We start from the raw sequence: 23,606 nt of genomic DNA on the forward strand, positions 1-23,606 counted from the left end.
GGTACTAATAAAAGAGTGGGCACTGATGTTCATTGGGAGTTTTGTCTATATCAGAATAGCCTCACATCCCTTCTCTCCTGCATTATTTCTTTCTCTTCCTAGATTTCCTCGGAGAGCTAGGGATTCGCACTGTCAAATTGTCTTCAAGCCACACTGGGTCAGGGATAGTAAAGCCCCAATTTTCTAGACAGCAGCTATTCTTACCTGTTTCCTATGTGACATGGAGTTAAGGTTCCAGAGCCCAGAACTGAGCCCAGTCTCATAACCGCAGTGGGAGCTGGCTCACCCTGGTCATTTTAGAAATGTAGTTGTGCTTTTTTCCCCCATTAAGACTCCTCTATTCTGAAGCTTGCTCAGCAGAGTATAAAACAGACCAAATGGATAGATGTAATTTTTATCAAACTAATCTCTTTAATGAGCTCTGTGATGAGTTAAACCCATTCATGGTCCTTACTGATACAGAAGTATATTGAATGCTCATTTGTTTAACTATGAACTTATTTTAATATTCCTGCCTGTGTATAAGTCATCTTAAATTTAGAGAAACCCTTCACATCTTAAATTAACTTTGTCCACACTCTGAAGAAAGAGTTTTGCATTTTAGAGAAGCAGGAAAGCCTGTATTTGAGAACTTCTTGGGGAATTTTAGAAAGGTTCTTTCAGACGAGAATGTTCCTGAAGAAAGCACCCAACGTTCTTGTCATTTATCTGAGAGGTGGTGAAAAATCTTGGTCATTTTGATCAGAGAGGAGAGGACAGATGAGCTGTAGGTTTCAAGTACTAAGGCACTTTTGTGGAAAAATGACCTCATGTGCCATGGGACTTATATAGGGAGATGTAGGACCAGTGGTATAAATTAAGGAGGATACATGTTGAGTTAGAACCTGACCATTTGGAACTGTCTGTGAGAGACTATGACTGCCGTCTCTGGAAGAATTTCAATGGGAGCTCTTTGACTTCTTAGCAGAGCAGTTGGTTATGGGAGGGGACCCAGCATCCAGCTCAGACATTCATCCTGTGATTTTTAAGTCTTCAGAGTTGGAAAGTCAGGTTTGGTGCTTGATAGGAACTGATACATCTCTTTTGTCTTATTGGTTTCCATGGTGGAGCCTAGAAGAGTTTTAAAACTGTTTTTCAAGTATCTTACCAGAAGCCATTTCTGAATTGTGCATCCTTTCTTTTGCAGGAGAAAATGCAGAAGTTTCCATGGATGTTTCTCTGGCTTACCGTGATGATATGTTTGCTGAGTGGACTGAGATGGCCCATGAGAGAGTGCCCCGGAAACTCAAATGTACCTTCACCTCCCCCAAGGTAGGGTACCTTGACGTCCTAGCTGATGGGGTTTTTATTTGGTTTCCAGGTATGTGGGAACATTTGCTCAGACAGATTCCTTGTTCCTAAGCCGACATGACCCACAAAGGTTAGTAGTCACCATCCTTTGTCCTAGGAGAGGGCAATCTCGATATTTCATGTCCCTGCAAAGGAGCAAAGAACAGAAGAAGGAATGTTTGTTTGAAGTGATTTAGTTGTTTCTCTAAAATACCTCCATAAACATAAGCTCTTTGTTCTTTTGTTAATCAGCTAAAAGTGTTTGAAGAATGTTGCTTAGTTAATTTTAGGTGGGGAAATCTGTTCCTACTGGATCAATGCGTGTGTCTGCTCTCTGTTTCTTAGGCATCTCTGTTGCCAAAATCAGCGTGTAGGTGTGAAGACTGACAATCCCAGGGAACAAACATCATAGACAAAAAGAAGGGCCTGAGGGAGGAATCTAGTTTCCTTTGGGACCTCTCAGTCTTTCTGCACATCTTTAGGACTCTGCTTTCTTTGGTTCTTCCAGGAAGATTTGTTTAACCACCCAGAGGGAGGAATGTCACTATCCTGCATTGAGTGTAGGAAGACCCTTTCTCTTGGACGAAGGCCTCAGAATCTTGAGGAATTAAAATATAGGGATGGATTCAGTGACCCTCAGAGAACAGTGGGATTTGATTGTATAAGGACCAAATCAGAATTAGCGGGGGCCCTTTTCCAGTGCCAAGTGCTGCCCTCAAACATGCCTCCCCAAGATTCTGTCCCGCTTACCCTCCCCCACCTGCCAAAGTCTCTGAGGTTGAAATGGAGCCGTAGTTACTGTTACTCATGGTTACTCACATTCCTCAAGAGTGTTGACAGGGAGCATCACCAGCTAGGTGATCTCTGATGTCCCTTCCTGGACAGAAATAATCTTATTTTCTTTGCATGAAATGGAGGAGAGGCCAAACTGCACTGAAGCACTTTCCTGATTATGTTGTTTATCACATCTTCAGGTCAGTTGCTGCTGAAGAATTTGGCTACTTTGTAGTACCTGCTCTGTTGATCAATTTAGCGCTTCACTTTTGCTTATAACTGCAAAGTTGGGTTTTCCTGTGGAATAGTAAGGATGACAGGTTGAAGCCTCTGAGAACCATGCCCCCATCCTGCCCTGAAGAGGACTAAAAGGGGGCTCTGCAGGTTCATTACTGTTGGTTAAAGGCCTGGATTTGGAGCAAAACATTCCCCGGTGGCTCAGTGGTAAAGAATCTGCCTATAATGCAGGAGATACGGGTTTGATCCCTGGGTTAGGAAGATCTCCTGGAAAAGGAAACGGCAACCCACTCCAGTATTCTTGCCTGGGAAATCCCATGGATTGAGGAGCCTAGCAGGATACTTGGCTTCAATTCCAGACCATTTCACTCACTCACTGCTTTCCCTCAGGCTAGCTTGCTTTATCTGCTCAAGCTTCAGTTTCTCCTTTGCCAAATGAAATAATAATTAATACCTGCCTGTGGAATCTCTGTAAGGACTAGATAACAGAACGAATCTTACCACTTGAATCTAGTCTGGGACATGTTTCACCAGACGGGCCACCAGGACAAAACATATTAACTAAAACTCTCATGGGCCAACCATGCACCCTACACATAAGCATCTTTTGGGACACCTGGTTATTGTTAAGTCTCTCTTTCCCTAGGGTTCCTAGACCAGAGCTACAGAAAGTGTGGCCTAAGAATTAACAGCATCAGCATCACCTGGTAGCTTGTAGGAAATGCAGATTTCCAGATTTCACACTCCAAACACAACAATCAAAATTTCAGCGTGTTCAGACCAAGGAACCTGTGTTAACAGGATTTCAATGCCTTCTCTTAAGCTTGATAAAGTTTGAAAGTTACTTCAGTAGATCCTTTCCTTAATGATCAAATGTAGGGTTCCCCCCACCCCAAATTCATCCAGAATTGTTTTGAGTAGGCCCTTGGGGGTTATCTATAGGTGAAAAGGAATGGTAGAGAGGAACTGGAGGGAGCAGAAGAGAGATATGTGATATTTCTAGATCTTTGTATGCAGTGGAGGAAATTAATTAAAACCTTTCTAACTATTGCTGCAAGTTGATTGCGTCATTCAAGGGTAAGACTGGTTGGATGTTTAAAGCTAAAGGATATAAAGCTTTTGGATATGGAATTTCATTCTCAGAAAAAGGGAAAAGTCATTTCTCACCTTACTTAAACTCTTAGAGGGCACAAGAAGCAGAGTCAGGGGAGGTTGTTAGGAAGCCTGCAACTGCTTCTTAATGACAGTTGCTTAATTATCTTTAGGATGATCCCTTTCAAGAAAGATACTAAACCTTGAAAAGTGTGAAGGAAATGAATCATGAAATCTATGCTTTTTGATTGCAGTGAAATTTAGACTTGAGTCTGAAGATTAAATGAGAAATTGCTTTAAAGCTTTTTAGTCCCTGGTGGATTGTGAAGTTTAAAAAAAAAAAAAGTCAAGTTGCCACCTGCTGTAATTTGTCCTAATTAGCCAGTCTCATGCTGGATTTAGGGGAGGGCTGAGGGGGCTGGGGAAAGCAAAAGAAGGGAGAGAGAGCAGGAAATCTTTCTTTCTAAGTGCCCTAAATACCGTCAGAGTCAGAACCTCAATGCATAAAGGAAAGTCCCCAGCAGGATATGGTGAATTTGTCTGAGACAGGTAGGACAGGCCAGGATCCCAGGACCCTGTGTGTCTCTCTAATCTGTTGGATTTAAGTACATTTGTCTCATGTGGTGGTGCTACCTTCTGTGTAGGGACAAGGGAGTGGAAGACAGGGGACCGAAGACCCATGAAGGGGCATTAGAAGGAACTCAAGAGATCACATAAGTAAACCTTCTTGCTTTACTTAGGGGGCTTCCCTGGTGGCTCAGATAGTAAAGAATCTGCCTGCAATACAGGAAACCCAGATTTGACCCCTGGGTTGGGAAGATCCCCTGGAAAAGGGAATAGCTACTCACTCCAGTATTTTTGCCTGGAGAATCCCATGGAGAGAGGAGCCTGGCGGGCTACAGTCCATGGAATCGCAAAGTGTTGGACATGACTGAACACGCTTTACTTAGAAAGAAAGTTAAGACCAAATGAGGTGGATGACCTTCCCCAGGTACCGAGTAAGGGGTGAGGTCAGGACTAGAATTTGAACCTCTTGACTTGAAGTTCAGTGCCTGCCTTCTTGGCTTGAAGGTCATGGCACAGCATTCCTTTCTTTCTGCTGCATTCACGTGTCCTCCTCCCTATCAGAGCTGGAGGCTGGACTTGGAAGTCCTCAATCCAATTCTGCCACAACTTTTGGGACCTTGGGTGAGACACGTAATGAAGGCAGTGGCATTAGTAAATAAGTTTTTTTGCCTTCAAGCTCTCAACTTCTGTAAATAAGCTTATTGGAAACACATCAGAATATCCACTTTTTGCTGTTACAAGAGCAGGTAATCAGCCTCCTTAGTTCAGTTTCATCTGAGGCTGAATTAGAGCCTATACTGTATTTTCAGCCGTTTTGTGGAGTCCTTCCTGCCTTGATTTATAAGTAGAAGAGAAGGGAACAGAGGAGAGAAAGATCTATACAGGAAGACTTATCCGACTTGCAGCTGAGGTTTGGAAAAGAAGGATTCTTTCTACAGAAGAATTTTTAAAACTTCAAATGCCATGTCTAATCAACTGGTCATTCTGATAAGAGCCCCTAAGACCTTAGAAAATGACAAACGATCATGACTGATCAGTGATGTCTACCATGAGTAGGAAAGGAAAGAGGGAAGCCCATGAGCCAGGTCTGTACCTGCTCTAGCTCTGTTTTTGTCATTTGTGTCTTCTCTCCCTGTATGCAGGTCTGTTTATTGCACTCTTAAGCTCTGACTGTCTAGTAAATCGCTCCCCCACCCCCAAGATCACAGAAGGAACAGACTCCTTGTTATCTTTCTTTCTCCTCTGGACTTTTTGCTCTGAAGATTTACAAAAGCTTTTGGAGGCCCTGAGAATTCAAGCTCAGGAATACCAAATTCCATCCCTCCATCACTTCATCAGAAGGTACCAGGCAAACATTAAAGCTGAAATACAAACCCAGCATGAAGGCAGACACTTGTCTGGTTCATTGGGAAAGAGTCCTCAGTTGCTGAAGCTCCTGCTTCTCCATGCCCATACTTGAGAGCTTCCCCCACCCCTCAGCTAGGCCACAAAGCTTTGTGTCCTGTGGGGCTGGAACAGAATCTTGTTTTCAAAAGCAAGCTGTGCCCCTACTCACCAGTCTCCCCCTGCCTTGTGCTGGGTGGTACCTCTTAAATTGCTTGGCAGGAAGTCCAGGAGGCCTTCCTAGCTGTTGTTGTTCAGTTGCCAGTTGTGTCCAACTCTTTGCGACCCCATGGACTGCAGCATGCCAGGCTTCCCTGTCCCTCACCATCTCCTGGAGTTTGCCCAAGTTCATTTCCACTGAATTGGTGATGCCATCCAACCATTTCATCCTTTGTCGCCCTCTTCTCCTTCTGCCTTCAATTTTTCCCAGCATCAGGGTCTTTTCCAGTGAATCGACTGTTTGCATCACATGGCCAAAGTATTGGAGCTTCAGCTTCAGCCTCAGTCCTTGCAATGAATATTCAGGGTTGATTTCCTTTAAGACTGACTGGTTTGATCTCCTTGCAGTCCAAGGGACTCTCAAGAGTCTTCTCCAGCACCACAATTTTTCAGTGCTCTGCCTTCTTTATGGTCCAACTCTCACATCCATACATGACTACTGGAAAATCTGTTTCCTTGACTATATAGATTTTTGTCGGCAAAGTGATATCTTTACTTTTTAACACACTGTCTAGGGTTGTCATGACTTTCCTGCACAGAAGCAATTGTCTTCTAATTTCATGGCTTCAGTCACCATCTACAGTGATTGTAGAACCCGAGAAGAAGAAATCTGTCACTGCTTCCCCCTTTTCCCCTTTTATTTGCCATGAAGTGATAGGACTGATGCCATGATCTTAGATTTTTTTAATATTGAGTTTTAAGCCAGCTTTAAAAGATAAAAAGGACTTCCTAGAAACTGTGCTAAATGTTTATTTAATTTCTGCTCCCTTCTGCCATTTTGTCTCTTGGGCAGTTAGAAAGATTTAAAGGCAGAAAATTCCAAGAGGTCATCTCTATCAACCTAATCTCCTTATTCCACTCATCCCTTTGTATCTTCTCCAAATTCCAAGGCTCCTTGAGTTGCTTCTTCTATTTTTTTTTCGGTCAAATCAATAAAAAGTAGATATTTCCTGCTTCATGTAGCATCTCCTACAGGCCAAAACTATGTAAACAAGTGATCATGATACAAGAATGTGATGAACATTAGCAAGGACTTCCTCCTGAACATTTAAGGAGTTGACTGTTCCACAAAGCCATACAGTATCTGATAGTACGCTGCCAATTAAAAGTTCTTATATAGCCCTTATAGACCAGGCTAGTCTGATTTGAGGCTGTAATAAGGATTGAAGAGCTGAGAAAGGTGTTGAAATAGAAGAAATCCCCGCTTGTTACCTGAGATTTCTGGTTCCACCTCAAATGTGGCTGGGTTTTATTTTGGGGAGGGAGGGTGGCAGCTTATATAAACCCATGTACCCTATTGTGTGTACCTCTGATGTATACATTTAAGCCTTAGCTTTTAGAATTGGTGATATGAGTCAAAGGCAAGACACTTCAGACAGTTTATTGGAAATGGTGACCTTGCCTCAAACCCTCTACTCTTCTTTCAGACCCTAGAACATGAGGGCCGTTACTATGAATGTGATGTCCTTCCTTTCATGGAAATTGGGTCCGTGGCTCATAAGTATTACCTTCTAAATATCCGGCTGCCTGTGAATGAGAAGAAGAAAATCAACGTTGGGATTGGAGAGATAAAGGATATTCGGCTGGTGGTAAGTGAATCTGATTGATCACAGTAGTGGTATAGGTTCTTACCATTTTGTCTCTTTAGTAGGGGAAAAAGTAAAATGTGGAGTAGATTTTTTAAACCTAATTTAGGTTTTTTTAAATCTAAAAAGCAACTGCATATTTATTGTAGAAAATTAGAAGCACAAATAAACACATAGTAGAACATGAAAGTTATCTGTAATATCCTACCATCTTGAGAAACAACCATTTCGAGGTTTTGTTATTATCTCCTTCTTGATTTTTTTCTGTGTGTGTAATGTATATATGTGTGTGTGTGTGTGTGTGTGTGTGTGTGTGTGTGTGTATGAATATATTTAAAATTGTTCCCTTCTAGAGAAGGAAATGGCAACCCACTCCAGTATTCTTGCCTGGAAAATTCCATGGACAGAAGAGCCCAGTGGGCTACAGTCCATGGGGTCACAAAGAGACACAACTGAGAGACTGAGCTCAATCCTTCTCTTAAAAAAGGGGGGGCGGGGAATCATATTCAACTGACTCTTCCATTCTTTGCTTTTTAAAATTTAATGGTATATTATAAATATAATGTAAATATACTTTGCGGTACTGCTTAGCTTTCCACAGGGTTTATTCACCTTATATATACCAGTGCCATCATTTGGGTCCTCTAAGATAGCTCCAATTTTTCAATGAAAACCTTGGAGAAAAACCTTTGATCATGTTCCTAATCATTCCCTTAGGATAAAGTGAGTCTATCTTCATGCCTTTTGATTTAGTTTTCTACAGTGCCTGAGGAGGGGTTGAGGGGAGTGTGAGGACATTACCTGCTGTGAATGTTAAAGCTCTTGATCTTGGAAGTTCAGCAATAAAGATCTCCACTTACTGCTCTTCAAAATGCATCTGCTGGTAGAAAATAACACCCAGATATATTGACCTTCAAAATTATGATTGGTCTCTATCTAGGGAATTCACCAAAATGGAGGCTTCACCAAGGTGTGGTTTGCCATGAAGACCTTCCTTACACCCAGCATCTTCATCATTATGGTGTGGTATTGGAGGAGGATCACCATGATGTCCCGACCCCCAGTGCTCCTGGAAAAGTAAGAGCTGATTTTGCAGCACTCTTAAGAAATACTGGCACAGCCTGCCGTGGACCTGTTGCTGGGAGTCTAGTTCAAGTGGTCAGTGTGTTATTTGGACTGGAGATTTGACTCCTTTTTCTCCTTCAGCTTTTACCTGCAAGTTATTGTTAAATCCTAAGGGTTCTACTGCCCTCATATTTCCAGCTGTCTGTTCTCTCTTTGCTTTCTCACGTTCTGTATCAGATACATTTCTCTGATACAGTGGATGAACAGCATTGTTGCTCACTAATCCCAGCGCCTCTCAGCACCTCTCAGCAAGGATGATTTTCCTGTAGAGATAGCCCCTTCTCTCCCACATTATTGACTTTTTGCTTTAGGTTGGGTTATTCCCATTAATATACAAACACACTCTTCCATCCCCTTTCTTAGTTAGAACTCTTTGTACTTCCCCTCAAAGCTACTGCATCATTTTTCGGCTCATCTTTACAACAAAATTCCTCAAAAATCTTGTGTATATATCTTCTCCTGTTTTTTCTTGAGCCCCTTCCACCCCTTATTAAAATTGTTCTTAATAGGATCACCAATGACCCCCACCTTCCAAATCCAATCCTCATTCCTCAGTCCTCACTTTTCTTGACTCATTGTCAGCATTTAGGTCACATCCACTATATCACCTAAATCAAATCCCTTATGATTATACAATGGAAGTGAAAAATAGATTCAAGGGAACAGATCTGATAGACAGAGTGCCTGAAGAATTATGGACGGAGGTTCGTGACACTGTACAGGAGGCAGGGATCAAGATCATCCCTAAGGTAAAGAAGTGCAAAAAGGCAAAATGGTTGTCTAAGGAGGTCTTAAAAGTAACTGAGAAAAGAAGAGAAGTGAAAGGCAAAGGAAAAAAGGAAAGCTATACCCATCTGAGTGAAGAGTTCCAAAGAATAGAAACGAGAGATAAGAAAGCCTTCCTCAGCGATCAATGCAAAGAAATAGAGGAAAACAACAGAATGGGAAAGACTAGAGATCTCTTCAAGAAAATTAGAGATATGAAGGGAATATTTCATGCAAAGATGGGCACAATAAAGGACAGAAATGGTATGGACCTAACAGAAGCAGAAGATATTAAGAAGAGGTGGCAAGATTACACAGAAGAATTATACAAAAAAGATCTTTATGACCCAGATAACCACGATGGTGTGATCACTCATCTAGAGCAAGATATCCTGAAGTATGAAGTCAAGTGGGCCTTAGGAAGCATCACTACGAACTAAGCTAGTGGAGGCGATGGAATTCCAGTTGAGCTATTTCAAATCCTAAAAGATGATGCTCTGAAAGTGCTGCACTCAATATGTCAGCAAATTTGGAAAACTCAGCAGTGGCCATAGGACTGAAAAAGGTCAGTTTTCATTCCAATCCCAAAGAAAGGCAATGCCAAAGAATGTTCAAAGTACCGCACAGTTGCTCATCTCACATGCTAGCAAAGTAATGCTCAAAATTCTCCAAGCCAGGCTTCAACAATACATGAACCATGAACTTCCAGATGTTCAAGCTGGATTTAGAAAAGGCCAGGGAACCAGAGATCAAATTGCCAACATCCATTGGATCACTGAAAAAGCAAGAGAGTTCCAGAAAAACATCTACTTCTGCTTTATTGACTATGCTAAAACCTTTGACTGTGTAGATCACAGCAAACTGTAGAAGATTATTAAAGAGATAGGAATACCAGACCACCTTACCTGCCTCCTGAGAAATCTGTATGCATGTGAGGAAGCAACAGCTAGAATTGGACATGGAACAATAGACTAATTCAAAATCAGGAAAGGCATATGTCAAGGCTGTATATTGTCTCCCTGCTTATTTAACTTCTATGCAGAGTACATCATATGAAATGCTGGGCTGGATGAAGCACAAGCTGGAATCAAGATTGCTGGAAGAAATATCAATAACCTCAGATATGCATAAGATATGTCTTTATGGCAGGAGGCAAAGAAGAACTAAAGAGCCTCTTGATGAAAGTGAAAGAGGAGAGTGAAAAAGCCGGCTTAAAACTCAACATTCAGAAAAGTAAGATCATGGCATCTGGTCCCATCACTTCATGGAAAGTAGATGGGGAAACAATGGAAACAATGACCGACTTTATTTTTGGGGGCTCCAAAATCACTGCAGATGGTGACTGCAGCCATGAAAGTAAAAGACACTTACTCCTTGGAAGAAAAGCTATGACCAACCTAGAGAGCATATTAAAAAGCAGAGACATTACTTAGCCAACATACGTCTGTCTAGTCAAAGCTATTGTTTCTCCAGTCGTCATGTATGGATGTGAGAGTTGGACTATAAAGAAAGCTGACTGCCAAAGAATTGACAGTTTTGAACTGTGGTGTTGAAGAAGACTCTTGAGAGTCCCTTGGATTGCAAGGAGATCCAAACAGTCAATCCTAAAGGAAATCAGTCCTGAATATTCACTGGAAGGACTGATGCTGAAGCTGAAACTCCAATACTTTAGCCACCTGATGGGAAGAGCTGACTCCTTGGAAAAGACCCTGATGCTGGGAAGGACTGAAGGCGAGAGGAGAAGGGACTGACAGAGGATGAGATGGTTGGATGGCATCACTGACTCGACGGACATGAGTTTGAGCAAGCTCTGGGAGTTGGTGATGGACAGGGGGTCCTGGTGTGCTGCAGTCCATGGGGTCACAAAGTTGGACACGACTGAGCAACTGAACTGAAGTGTCAGCATTTGGCATGGCTGATCACTCCCTTTTTTTCGTAGAGCCTCCTCCACATTCTCACGGTTATTCACTCCTTTGCTGACTGTCACTCAGTCTCCATGGCTGTTTCCAGTCATCTTTCCAACTTCTTAAGCTTCTGAGCTGAGGCCCGGTCTTTGTGTTGCAGGAAGGGGGACCCCTTCCAGGGCCCGAAACTGGGCTTTTGTCTAACCCTTGGAAATGAATTGTCCGAGGAGACACATCTCTTGCTTTGCCAGTACATGTGTCTCCTCGGACAATTCATTTCCAAGTTTTAAGACAAGAGCCCAGTTTCGGGCCCTGGAAGGGATCCTGCTTCCTGCAACATTTGGACCTCTTCTCTTTACTACCTACATTTGTTTCCCCGGTGATCTCATCTAGTCTTGTGCTCTTAAAAACCATCTGTACTCTGATGCTCTTCATGTACATGGTCAACCTCAGCTACTCCCAACTCTGGACCCTAGTATTCCACCCGTTTACTTAAACACCTTCATTTACATAGAAATGCACCACATACAAAGAAAAACACTTGTTTTCCTCCCACTTCAAACTTGCTCCTCTTTGGGGCATCTTCATCTTAGGAAGTAGCAACTCTGTCCTTTCAACTGCTTAGGAGCAGCTGAGCAGACATGTAGGAGGCATCCTTTACTCCACTTTTATTCACACCTCTCTTCCAACATGCCAGGAAATTCTCACCATTTCCTTATCTACCACTCTGATCTAACCCTGATTTCTCGTTTCTCACCTGGATTATTGAAATAGCCTCTTAACTGCACCTCTTATTCCCATCATTTTATTTCCTGCAGTCTATTCACACAGCAGCCTGGCTTTTTCTTTTAAGTAGAAATTGGATCACTTCGCTACTCTGTTCAAAGCTGTCTGTTGGCTTTTCATTTCCTTTACTCTGGCCTATAAACCTTCAGTGATCCGGCCCTTCACCACCTCTAATTTTATCTCCTGTTCTCTTCACCACGGGCCATCCACCTTGATGGTGCTCAGACATGACCAGCATGCACTCCCTTTAGGGCCTTTGCACTTGCTGTCCTCTTCATCTGAAATGCTCCTTCCTAGATACCTCTGTGGCTCAGCGCCTCATTTCCTTCAGCCCTAGTATAATTTCCGTCTTACAGGCTTTCTCCCATCTACCTTATTTAAATTGCCTCCCATCACTCTCCATTCTCCCACTTGGCTCTTTTAATACTTCTTCATAATACTTATTCTCTATTTATTATCATTCCATCTCTACCCCTCTGCTCACCCCATCTGAATACAAGCATCACTAGAGCAGGATCATTGCCTACTTTGTTTACTTCTATATCCCCAGCATCTAGAATAGTGACTGGTACACAGTAGGAGCTCAATAAATATGAATTTGTTGAGTGAATGAATGAAATGATGTTGCTCTATTTTTAAACCTTCTTATTGGATCCTCAGTCCTTTCAGGATAAATTTCAAATTCTCTAATAATGTATGCAAGTTTCTTTACCAGCTCAGCCTTTATATATATATATATTTCTCTGGTCTCATGGCCTGTCATTTCCTGATATGTCCCATATTCAGACCCCCAAATGCTTCAGGCTCTTCTAGGCTCCATCCAGGCTTTTCCCTCTGTTTGGAATGCCCTTCCACCTCCCTAACCTTGACTTGCAACTAAGCTTAATTTCTGTCTCTGTCAAAGTAAGAAGTCCTGGTAGCAATCTGTTGTACTCATCTATCATATTGCTTATCACACTTTATCTGGTTCAGCTACTGAATAGCCATAACGGAAAGAACTGGTCCTATTCATTTAGGTATCTATAGCCCTAACAAAATGCCTGACACATGACTTGTGGGTATGAATGAAAGTATGGATAAATCAGTAACAAAATAAATGAAATTTTGATAGGGAAGTGGCCATTAATGGGAGAAAAGCAAAATAAAAATGAAACAAGCAGCTAAAATAATTTGTATTTCATATTCTTTGGAGTCATGTGTTATTGAAATTAAAATGCTTGTATGATTCATGTTTGCTGAGGATATCATAATAATGAGTGTTCTTAATGATCAGGTTAATGATACCCTGAATAGGTAAGAGAGGATAATTATTGGTATATTCAATGAGGTCTGTGTAAGAAGGCAAGGGAGGGTGAAAACATTTAGGAAGCACTTAATCTGAGGTGGCACCAAGATAAAGTTCAGAGCATTCAGGTTAGGTTCAATTACTGTGTAGAGGGATTAATGTAACAGTCCTTCATTCTGCAGTGGTGCCAATGAAAGAAGACATTTAGCGTCTCCATGTAGATACTCGTTGTAATGAGAGCAAAGAAACTGATCACATGGCTTCAGTGCCTATATGGAGCACCTCATATCCCAAAACTGAGTTTTGATTTTTAAATAAAAAATGTTTTGCCTTCCAGATAAATAAAATAGTTTTCCTGATATTTTTCTCACCATCAGAGTCATCTTTGCCCTTGGGATTTCCATGACGTTTATCAACATCCCAGTGGAGTGGTTTTCCATTGGGTTTGACTGGACCTGGATGCTGCTGTTTGGTGATATCCGACAGGGCATCTTCTATGCGATGCTTCTGTCCTTCTGGATCATCTTCTGTGGTGAGCACATGATGGTAAGTGCATCCTGGGCAAGGAGCAGTGGTGAGGCAGAATAAACTAGTGGTTATAGAAGTGGGCTCAAGAGCCCTGGAGTCAGACTCATGGTTCAGCTTCCTGCGTCACCGCTTATCAACTAGCTGGCATGTGACTTAATTGCTCTGAATCTCAGGTTCCTCATCTATAAAATGGGTTTTAAAGGCTAATGTGTAGGTTTTTTGTGAGGTTTAGATGAGATAATGTGAGTAAATATTTAGCATAAAGTAGATGCACAAACATTAATGATTATCAGCATTTCCTGTCCTTTGACTTCAGCTCTGCTTGTCCCCAGGACTAAGGTGACCACCAGAGAATGTGGGCCAGGCATTTTCCAGCTGGCAGTGGGTTCAGGTGGCCTAGTAACCCCTGTTACCCTAAATGCTGACCTCTCTGGTTTCAGTTTGCACAGACACCAAATCATATTTCAAGAGGGATTGATGATACTGTGGATAAAAATAAGAATGGTGCAGCCATCACGCTGTGGCTAGGATGATGTGCCAGTTGGAGCCTGGTCCTTGTGTTAGGCACATGAGCCTCATAGTAGCACGGACTATTTTTAAATTCCATCATTGTTTGATCACGGCTTGTGAAGCCTTGCAGCCCTTCCAGGAGAATAGTGAGAGGAGAGAGAGGCTTTTTCTTACAGCTGGGTGGCACTGGGGGTCCTCCAGCAAGCTGCACTGACCACGAGCCCTCGTCAGCATGGACGGGAATGGAGGGGACTGTCTGTTTTCCTAACTGAAAGAAATCTCTTACACTTGACATATCTTAATGCTTTCGAGTCTTTATTTTGTCCTCTGGGAACTACCCCACCTTAAAAAAGACCGGTGATAAGTCACATCGCAATTTAAATCTGAAAGAGTTACTTTATGGATGACAGAACTTCTACTACCTAAAGTATGTAAGGGAGCAAAATTTGCTACCACAAACCAAAATATCTCTTTGACGCATGAATTATTTCTAGCTGAAAACAATCAAGGATCAAAAGACTGGAAAGAGGGCTTCCCTGGTGACTCAGTAGTAAAGAATCCGCTTGCCAATGCAGGAGACACGGATTCGATCTCTGATGCGGGAAGATCCCACATGCCTTGGAACAACTGACCCTGTGTGCCGCCGCAACTATTGAGCCTGTGCTCTAGAGCCCTGGAACCATACTACTGAGCCCAAATGCCCTAGAGCCCATGCTCCGCAAAGGAGAAGCTGCTGCAATGAGAAGCCCACACATCACAGCTAGAGAGTGGCCTCTGCTCGCCGCAACTGAGCAACGCCCCAGCAGAAATGAAGACCCAGTAGAGCAAAAAAAAAAAAAAAAAGGGAGAAACGTTGACCTTCCCCTTAACTGCCTAAAAGAATTTCGGTAGATGACCTGTTACCCTGAATAGAGCTATCACCAGAGATATCTGCAAAGAATATGGGCTGGGTGGTGGAGGAAAACTTGTCAAGGCAGGGCCTTAAAGATCAGCTTACTGCCTGTCCCATTGTCTCAGCATGGCCCAGCAAACATTTGTTTACCAAATGTTTGCTTTTCTATCTCCATGTGAATTGCCTTTGAAGTCCCAAACCACTACTCCCAACATCTTCTGTCCTTAGCTGAAGACGGTATTAGGTATTAGGTCTGGTGATTAGGTCAAAGTATTTATGAAAGCAAAACAACAAATGGATCAGTTATTTAGATAATTTCTGGAAGATGTTGAGAAAGAATTGGTAAGAGTCTGTGCTGTAATTTTTTAAAATAATCAAAAACTATGTGCAATTTAGAGAAATTTTTTCCATTTGTTAGCACTATGTTGTTGGTTTTTTTTTAACCTATATCATGATTTGATACACAGCAGATAGGCAGCAAGGATTGTTGGGTGACTGACTCACCTGTAGAATTGCTTTGCTTTCCCCTATCTTTTTCTCATTTCTCAACTTGGTTTTCCTCAGGACCAGCATGAGCGGAATCACATAGCAGGGTATTGGAAGCAAGTCGGACCAATTGCTGTTGGCTCTTTCTGCCTTTTCATATTTGACATGTGTGAGAGGTAAGCAGGGGGCCTGTGGAACTCTGGACTGAAATGCATGTCACCAGGTTCACCCTCAGCTCTTTAGAACAAGTATCTGAAAAGGCGGAGGAGGTGATTGGCAGCCTGTAGGATGAAAGCAAGGACATGACCACATCCTCAGGTTAGCACTGGGATTAAGAGACAGAGCTCTCTAGAGATACAAAATATTTGAGCTAATCACATTCTTCAAACTCTGTTTCTCTCTACATCCTCTGCGACTTAGTCTGAATACAGACACCACCCCTCTGGCTGAAAAGCTGAGAGTGTGTAGAAAGGAAAGCTCCCCTTCGCCCTGTATTAATTGTGTCTTGCCTTTCCGTCTCATTTCTCTTTGTAGAGGGGTACAACTCACGAATCCCTTCTACAGTATCTGGACTACAGACGTCGGAACAGAACTGGCTGTATCCTTCCTTGATGGGCTCAGGGTTTTATTTCTTCCCGTAGCCGCCTGGTCCCCAAGGTCATTTTCTAAGTCTCACTGATGCTCTCCATGTGTGCTCAGCCGGGGCTTTGATCTTCAGACCAATGATAACAGCACAATTAGGGCAAATAATGAGGAGAATTAATGCTTGCTTTCAAGCCTGGGTGAGAGCAGGCAAAACGAGGAGGTTGCAGCAAGTCCACACAGCCCAGGGATCGGAGTGGCTAGTCTTGCCGCTGCCTGTCTAAATGCTCTATTATGTACTTGTTTACCACAGACTGAAGCATGACTGCTTTTTCCCTGCAGCCACGGAGGTTCATCTCAGGGCCCCCATTACTGACATCATCTGTGTGCCAGACTTCTTACAGTGACCTTGGTGTGCTGGCATCCCATGCCTCTGCTATTCATTTCCAAGACCAAGTGGAGATAAGGCTAAGGTGATTAGTTCCAGAAGAGTCACCCAGGCTTCTGGTTGGTTGGCATAAACTCTCTGAGTCATCTTCATGAAGCAGAAGTGACAATCTTAGCTTATCCCTTTTAGGATGCTGGATTTAAACATTTTATCTTTCTCAATAATATGTTAAGTGCTTCAGGAAAAAAAGACTGTCCTAGGGAGAGGAGAGAAAGGCTTGAGTTGTATTCTTTCTTGATGGATAATTAATATCTTGTCATATGCTGATAAATAAGCTTTGTCCAGCCATGGTCTTTATATTGGCTTCTTGGTATCACAAAAACTTTGCAAGTAAACTAGATCAAAGTATCATTGCTTTAAAGATGAGAGAATTGAGCTCCCCATTTCTGCCATCCCACCACCAAAAAAAGCTGTACCACCTGAGGACTGTTTGTGATCCTTAGTCTGCTTCAACCCCTTCATTTTTTAGAAATGCTGGAGGTCCAAGGAGGCAAATAATTGGTTAAGTTTTGCAGCAACTAACTCTTTTCCCATCATTCAAAGGCACCACTGATTTTAGGAAAGGAGTGTAGTAGTAGTTAATCGCTCAATCTTGTCCAACTCTTTGTAACCCCATAGACCATAGCCCGCCAGGCTCCTCTGTCCATGGAATTCTCCAGGCAAGAATACTGGAGTGGGCTGCCATTTCCTTCTCCAAGGAAAGAAAGAGAAACTGCATTAAATCTATTATTTAGTGAAATATGGGGCTTCCTTGGTGGCTCAGACGGTAAATAATCTGCCTGCATTGCAGGAGACCCGGATTCCACCATGGGTTGGGAAGATTCCCTGGAGAAAGGAATGGCTACCCACTCCAGTATTCTTGCCAGGAGAATTCCATGGACAGAGAAGCTTGGCGGGGTACAATCCATGAGGTCGCAAAGAGTTGGACACAACTGAGTGACTAACACTTTCACTTTAGTGAAGTGTAAATGCTGAGTTCACCCTTGTTTAATTTTTTTCTTTAAATATGCTACTTGGCCTGGAGTTATAGCAGAAAAAAGTTGGAGTCTGGTCATCTGCCTCCCAAGTCAGATCACTCCACCCCAAGCTTTGCTAATTGTCAGATTAAGTTTTGAAGATCAACCTCAGAGTATATTGCCCCCACCCTCAACTCCCACCTTGGCCATGTGTCCTCTGCTCCCTATTCCATCTGACAAGATTTTTCTTGTGTTGAGAGAAGATTGCAACAGAACTTCATCTTGAAGGTTTCACTTCAATACCTTCAACCTCATGCCTAGCATCCCTTATAGCAGCAGTTGCTGCTATTGCATCCAACCCACACTCCATGCTCTCCAAATTCCAGGGCACCTCAACCTCTTTATAAAAATCTGGATACTAGGCCAATGGTTCGCAAACATGGTTATACTTGGTTTCCTAGCCCTTGGAAAATCTGATTCTGTAGATCTGCAGTGGGACCTAGGCACCTGTATCTTTACTTTTGTGGTGATTTTAATACAGCTTTCTACTTGATCAATATTTTACAACCAATATCCAATATTTTAGTGCTTTTCCAACTTACTGTGCATATGACTCTCCCTAGGACCTTGTTAAAAGGCAGATTCTGATTTGGTAGGTCTAGGGTGGACCCTAGAGTCTGTATATCTAAAAGCAAGGTTCTGTCCCTCTTGTTATCCAGCTTAGAAAGCTATTTGGAACTATTGGTACTTTTATGTCAGGGAACCTCTCTAATGTTGATATTAGAATGCCAGGTTTTAATATTTTACCCTCCTGAAAATTGCCTACATATTTGGAGACAGAGAGTGTCACCCTTGAGTGAAGTGCTTGAGTCCTTGGCGAGCTGACTGTTTCCTTGACTGGACACCATCAGATGGCCTTCATCATAGTGGCTGGGATCTGCCTCTGCCTCTACTTCCTGTTTCTGTGCTTCATGGTCTTTCAGGTTTTTCGGAACATCAGCGGGAAGCAGTCTAGCCTGCCAGCCATGAGCAAAGTCCGGAGGCTACACTATGAGGTGAGCAGGAAACAGAAGGGAAGAGGGCAGGGCACAACCTTTAAAAGAATGATATGGCCATAGGACACGACTGAAACTGTTAGAAGCAACTACGCCCAAGATGGCAGAAGATTTGGCTTCCAGTAGACCTTGGGCCTCATTATACACTAATTGTAATACATTAGTATAAGCCAAATGACCATGGACCCACCAGCTCCATGACAGTTCTGAGGCTAACGCATAAAAAGCCAAAAAGTGGGTGGTGGCCCAATCCCTGGAAATCATTCCCCCTGCCCCCAAATAATTGGAATAATCCTCCCACTCTCTAGCTTATGAATTTACCTAGTCCATAAAAACTAACCACACCATATTTCAGCACCTCTCACCTTCTGTGAGACTCCATATGTCTGTGGAGTGTGTTTTTCTCTAAATAAATCCATTTCTTGTCTATCACTTTGTCTCCGAAATCTTTTGAGGCAAAGCAAGAACCTCAACTCACCAGCAACATATTGGTGAAGCCAGCCAGGAGGACTGGGTAAACCTCAGCCTCTGGCCTCCATTATGCTCAAGAGGCACTACCTTCCTTCCTGCCATTACTTGCCCACTCTCTCCCTTACTCTGTCTCTTTTGCTTTCTTACTCTGTCACCTTTTAGACTTAGCCTCTCACCTCCCTTGCCCTTGAGAGGTGCTGCCTTACTCTGCTGGAAATGGGGAAAGAGAGATCTGCCAGGCGTTTTCAAACCTTGCCGCTTGGTCTTCCACTTTTTACTGTTATGTATGCACAGGGCATGTCAGGGAAACTCTCCAGCCATCCTCAATGGCATCCTCGGATGGGAACCGAGCCATATGATGTTTGCCCTTTGGGTTTACCTTATCCACCATACAAGTAACTGTTAACAGGTGAAATTGTGTAAAAATATGAAATACAGCCTTAGAGTTTGTACCATGGGCTGCAGTTCCGTCGGGAGCTCCCTCGAGTAGTAGGTCATTTGTGCCCTTTACCCCTGGGTGTTGGCAGGGCGGGGGTTGGTCCTGCTCCGCTTGGTGGTAGCCCTCACCCTCCTGGTGTTGGCTGGCCTCCTCTAGGGTCCACATGACCCCACCCTGCCCTTGTAGGGCAAGGCAGGAGACTCGAGCTGGGTTGTTGCCCACATGGCTATGCCCCTGGGGCAGCATGCTGTGGCAATGGCCTGCATTTGCTGTGCTTGACACTCCCGGGGTCCTGTGATTAGGAATGTCCCTCCGGTGTCCTGGGGTGCTCTCTCCCCCTACCTGCAGTCATGATGTCTCCACCGTTGCTGCCGTATCCGTGCCTGCACCCAGTCCCCCTGTCTGCTGACCAGAGCACGTGTGGGAAGGCCCGGGGGAGGATGACACTGAAGCCCCGGGGATGCTGCCCTCAGAAAGGAAGGGGAAAGAGGTTTGTTTTTTTCTTTTTCACACACCATCTCCCTTAATGGCCAGTGCCTGTTTTCCAAAACGTAACCACCCTTTTAGAGAAAAAGGCTGGGACTTAAATAGGTCTGAGAATAATGAGGGGGCTTCCCTGGTGGTGCGGTAGTAAAGAACCTGTCTGCCAATACAGGGGACGCAGGTTCGATCCCTGGGTTGGGAAGATCCCCTGGAGGAGAAGATGGCAACCCACTCCAGTATTCTTGCCTGGGAAATCCCTTGGACAGAGGAGCCTGGCGGGCTACAGTCCATGGGGTCACAGAGTCATACACAACTTAGCCACTGATCGCACATGCAGAACCATGAGGATGTCCTTCCAAAAGCAGCATAACCTGGAACACAGGGATTAATCTATAGAGAAACCTTCAGGAAGGTCACTCATACTGGGTACCATGGAGGTCAGGATAGGACACGGGCCCCATTACTGCCACAGGGGGGAGTAGCTAACTCTCATCGTGGATAAAGTTGACAGGATAGGTGGTCAGGAGCACTTGGAACCAGTCCTCTCTCAGAGAGCCCCCATGGGACCTTGTAGTGAGAGTGTTCCTCTCTGGTACAGGAGCATTTTCTCCCGAAGGAATGATGGGGTACACCTCCTCCATCCCCAAGAACTCACCCCTGCAGTGCATTTTGAGCCACTGGGACATGTTTTCTCTAGATTCTTTTTCTAAGAAGTCATTTTATTTATTTATTTTTGACCGGGCTGGGCCTTTGTCACCATGTGGGCTTTTCTCTAGTTGCAGTGAGTGGGAGCTCTTCTCTAGCTATGGTACTAGGGCTTCTCATTGCCGTGGTTTCTCTTATTGTGGAGCACGGGCTCTAGGGCACTCAGGCTTCACTGGTTGTGGCACATGGGCTCAGCGGTTGTGGTTCCTGGACTCTAGACACAGGCTTAGGAGTTGTGGTGCATGGGCGTAGTTGCCCAGTGGCATGTGGGATCTTCTCAGACCAGGGATCGAACCTGCATCTCCTTCATTGGCAGGTGTATTCTCTATCACTGAGCCACCAGGGAAGCCTCTAGATTCTTTAAAACAAAAGAGCTCATTTGTTTTTGTAATGAAGCCTGGCCCCAGTATAAAAATGATGAGGCCTGGCCAGAAAACGGGAACCTCAGCTATAGTACCACCCTACAGTTAGACATCTTTTTGCAAAAGGCAGGGAAAGTTAATAGAAATTCCTTATACAGGCTTTTATGGCCCTAGTAGAAAACCCAGACCTATTCAATTTCCATGTTAGGGAACCTTGCTGACTAGGACCCATTCGGACTACACAAAAGCCCTCTCTAGTGGAACCCCTGGAAGAAAGGAGCCCCAGAGAGAAGACCCAAGTCCCAGCGCTCTTCCATCATCTTCAGCCTCTCCCCCGCCTGTTAAGCGTCTTTGCCCTTCCACACCTGAAATGCAGCCAGAGCCTCCTTGCCCCCTTCAGAAAATAGTAGGTGCGTCTCAGGGAATTACCAGAGTCCACACCCCTTTTTCCTTGTCTGACCTTAATGCCTCACCTGCTTAGGCAGACTCTCAGAGGACTAGCTGGTTCACTGAAGAATTCCAGGCACTGACTCTTTCCTCTGACCTTATCTGGAAGGATGTAAATTTTATCCTTTCCCACTGCTGCATCAGTGAGGAAAAGGCCGGCATTGGGGCACAGGCTCAAAAATATGCTGATGAGTTACACATTGCCCAGCCACATCGATGCCCTGTTGGATGTGCCTCTAATGGATCCCAGTTGGGACTATCAGCCAGGCCAGCATGGTTTTGCTGGTAGGGATCCTTTGCCTCATTAAAGGGATGAAATGATGCATAATTAAACCTGTGAACTGTGGTAAGGTTAAAGAGATCACCCAAGCCCAAGATGAAAATCCAGCCCAATTTCAGATTTGATTATTTGCAACCCACTTCATTAGTCAGTCAGCCCCTGACATCTGTCAAAAGCTTCAGAAACTTGCCATAGGGCCCCAGACCCCTGTCAATCTTCTTATAGACCCAGCCTTCCGTGTTTTTAACAATAGGGAGCATGCTGAGGAGGAAAAGAAGAAACAGCATGACTTAAGGAAGGACAGCAAGCCAGGCTTTTGGCAGCTGTCATGACAAGACCTAACTCCCCTCCTGGTTACCCCAGAAGTACCCCCAGAAGACTCCCACCAGGAAAGGAAGTATGTGTTAACTGTGGGAACCCTAAACACTAAAGCAAGGAATGCTGTGAAAACATGTCCCAGCCTCCATCCTAGCTGCCATGCCCAGTTTGTAAGAAGATGGGTCACTGGAGGAGGGGATTGCCCCCAGCTCTGAAGGAAGTAAGGAAATTCCCCCATGCTAGTCATGGCAGTGGTTGATTGACAGGATCTGGGACCTCCCAAGGGTTCCGAGAAGACAGTCATCGTCACATGGGAGGTACTATAGGTGACCACTGATGTAGCAGGTAAGCTTGTCCAATTCCTAGTGGACGTGGGAAGCACTGACTCTGTCCAGACTTCTGACACTGGGTCCCTTGCCCCTGAAACCTGCTCTGTTGCAGAAGGAAAGCCAAAACTAAAACATTTTACCAGCCTTTTCACTTGTACCTGACTCTTACAACTGTCAAGTTTCTTGTCATGCCTGAATATCCCTAACCCATTATTGGGAAGTGATTTTCTCTTAGCTTTGGGGGCAACGCTTACTTTCTCTGAAGACCAAAGTGAAGGATTTTTTTGACTGGACTGTGTATTATATAAGACATGGATGATCCAATCCAAAATATTCCCTCAGAATCTGAAAAACTTATAGATCCATAGGAAACCCCAGGGAAGGCAAAATTTGCCACTCCTATAAAAATCACCTCAAAGGAAACTAATCACTACCCTTCTAGGCAGCAATACCACATAAAATCAGAGGTTTGATGAGGCCTCCAACCCCTAATCTAAAAATTCATTAAATACAGGCTTTTGGTGCCATGCCAATCTCCCTGTAATACATCAAATCCTACCTGGTCTTCTTCAGGAACCCTTATCTCTGCCATCTTCTTTAAATGCAAATTTTGAAAAAAGGGGTAAGGTAATTTAGAACTTGACTGGTCAAAGATAAATGGAAATCCTAAGTATCTTTTCTGTAAACACCAGTAAGAAAGCTGTCTAGATAAGTGACCTTGATTTGTTCCAACTGCCAGGAGCCCAGTTTGAATCCAACCCCTTGCAACTGATGTGTTTTACATTTTTGTAACCGACTCAGGGCTGAAATTTTGAAATGGGAATTATGAGGTCTCTGTGTTTGCATGTTTGTATGTATCTGTGTTGTAGATGTATGGTATTGCCAAAAGGAAATTAAGTGCTTATGGTAATACAAACACTCAGAAATAGAAAACTGGTCAGAACGAAGTTCAGGTTCATGTCATCTGTGAGATATTCAGTACTAAACAGATATCTGGGATTGGAGGTGCCTAAACTTGTTGATTTGATTGATACAAACATGTCTTTAGTGTCATCAACGTTAAATATAATACCTTTATTGTACCTAGATTTATTAGAGGTCAAAGAAGACCTCATTCTGTCTTTTACAAATTTGTCAACAAGAAAATTAACTCGATATGAAAAAAAGCTTTTAAGGAAAGTGGGTTGTGTGTTTTCAGTAAAAAAAGTTATGAGCAGTGGGATTGCATTTTATTAAGGGAAAAGAAAGTAAGTCTGTCTTCCA

At 43.5% G+C, this 23,606-nt stretch overlaps 1 protein-coding gene across 1 annotated transcript in view; it reads left to right on the plus strand.

Annotated features, from left to right (window-relative positions):
* WLS (Wnt ligand secretion mediator) overlaps positions 1-23,606 on the plus strand; it is a 115,188-nt gene that overhangs the window by 67,860 nt on the left and 23,722 nt on the right. The window contains exons 3-9 of the mRNA XM_043461007.1: positions 1,187-1,311; positions 7,029-7,190; positions 8,128-8,264; positions 13,430-13,598; positions 15,547-15,644; positions 16,003-16,066; positions 18,366-18,509. Of these exons, the coding sequence (XP_043316942.1) occupies positions 1,187-1,311; positions 7,029-7,190; positions 8,128-8,264; positions 13,430-13,598; positions 15,547-15,644; positions 16,003-16,066; positions 18,366-18,509 (899 nt within the window). The remainder of the gene's footprint in view (positions 1-1,186; positions 1,312-7,028; positions 7,191-8,127; positions 8,265-13,429; positions 13,599-15,546; positions 15,645-16,002; positions 16,067-18,365; positions 18,510-23,606) is intronic.

The sequence above is a fragment of the Cervus canadensis genome, chromosome 2 (assembly GCF_019320065.1).
Source record: "Cervus canadensis isolate Bull #8, Minnesota chromosome 2, ASM1932006v1, whole genome shotgun sequence".
NCBI lineage: Eukaryota > Metazoa > Chordata > Mammalia > Artiodactyla > Cervidae > Cervus > Cervus canadensis.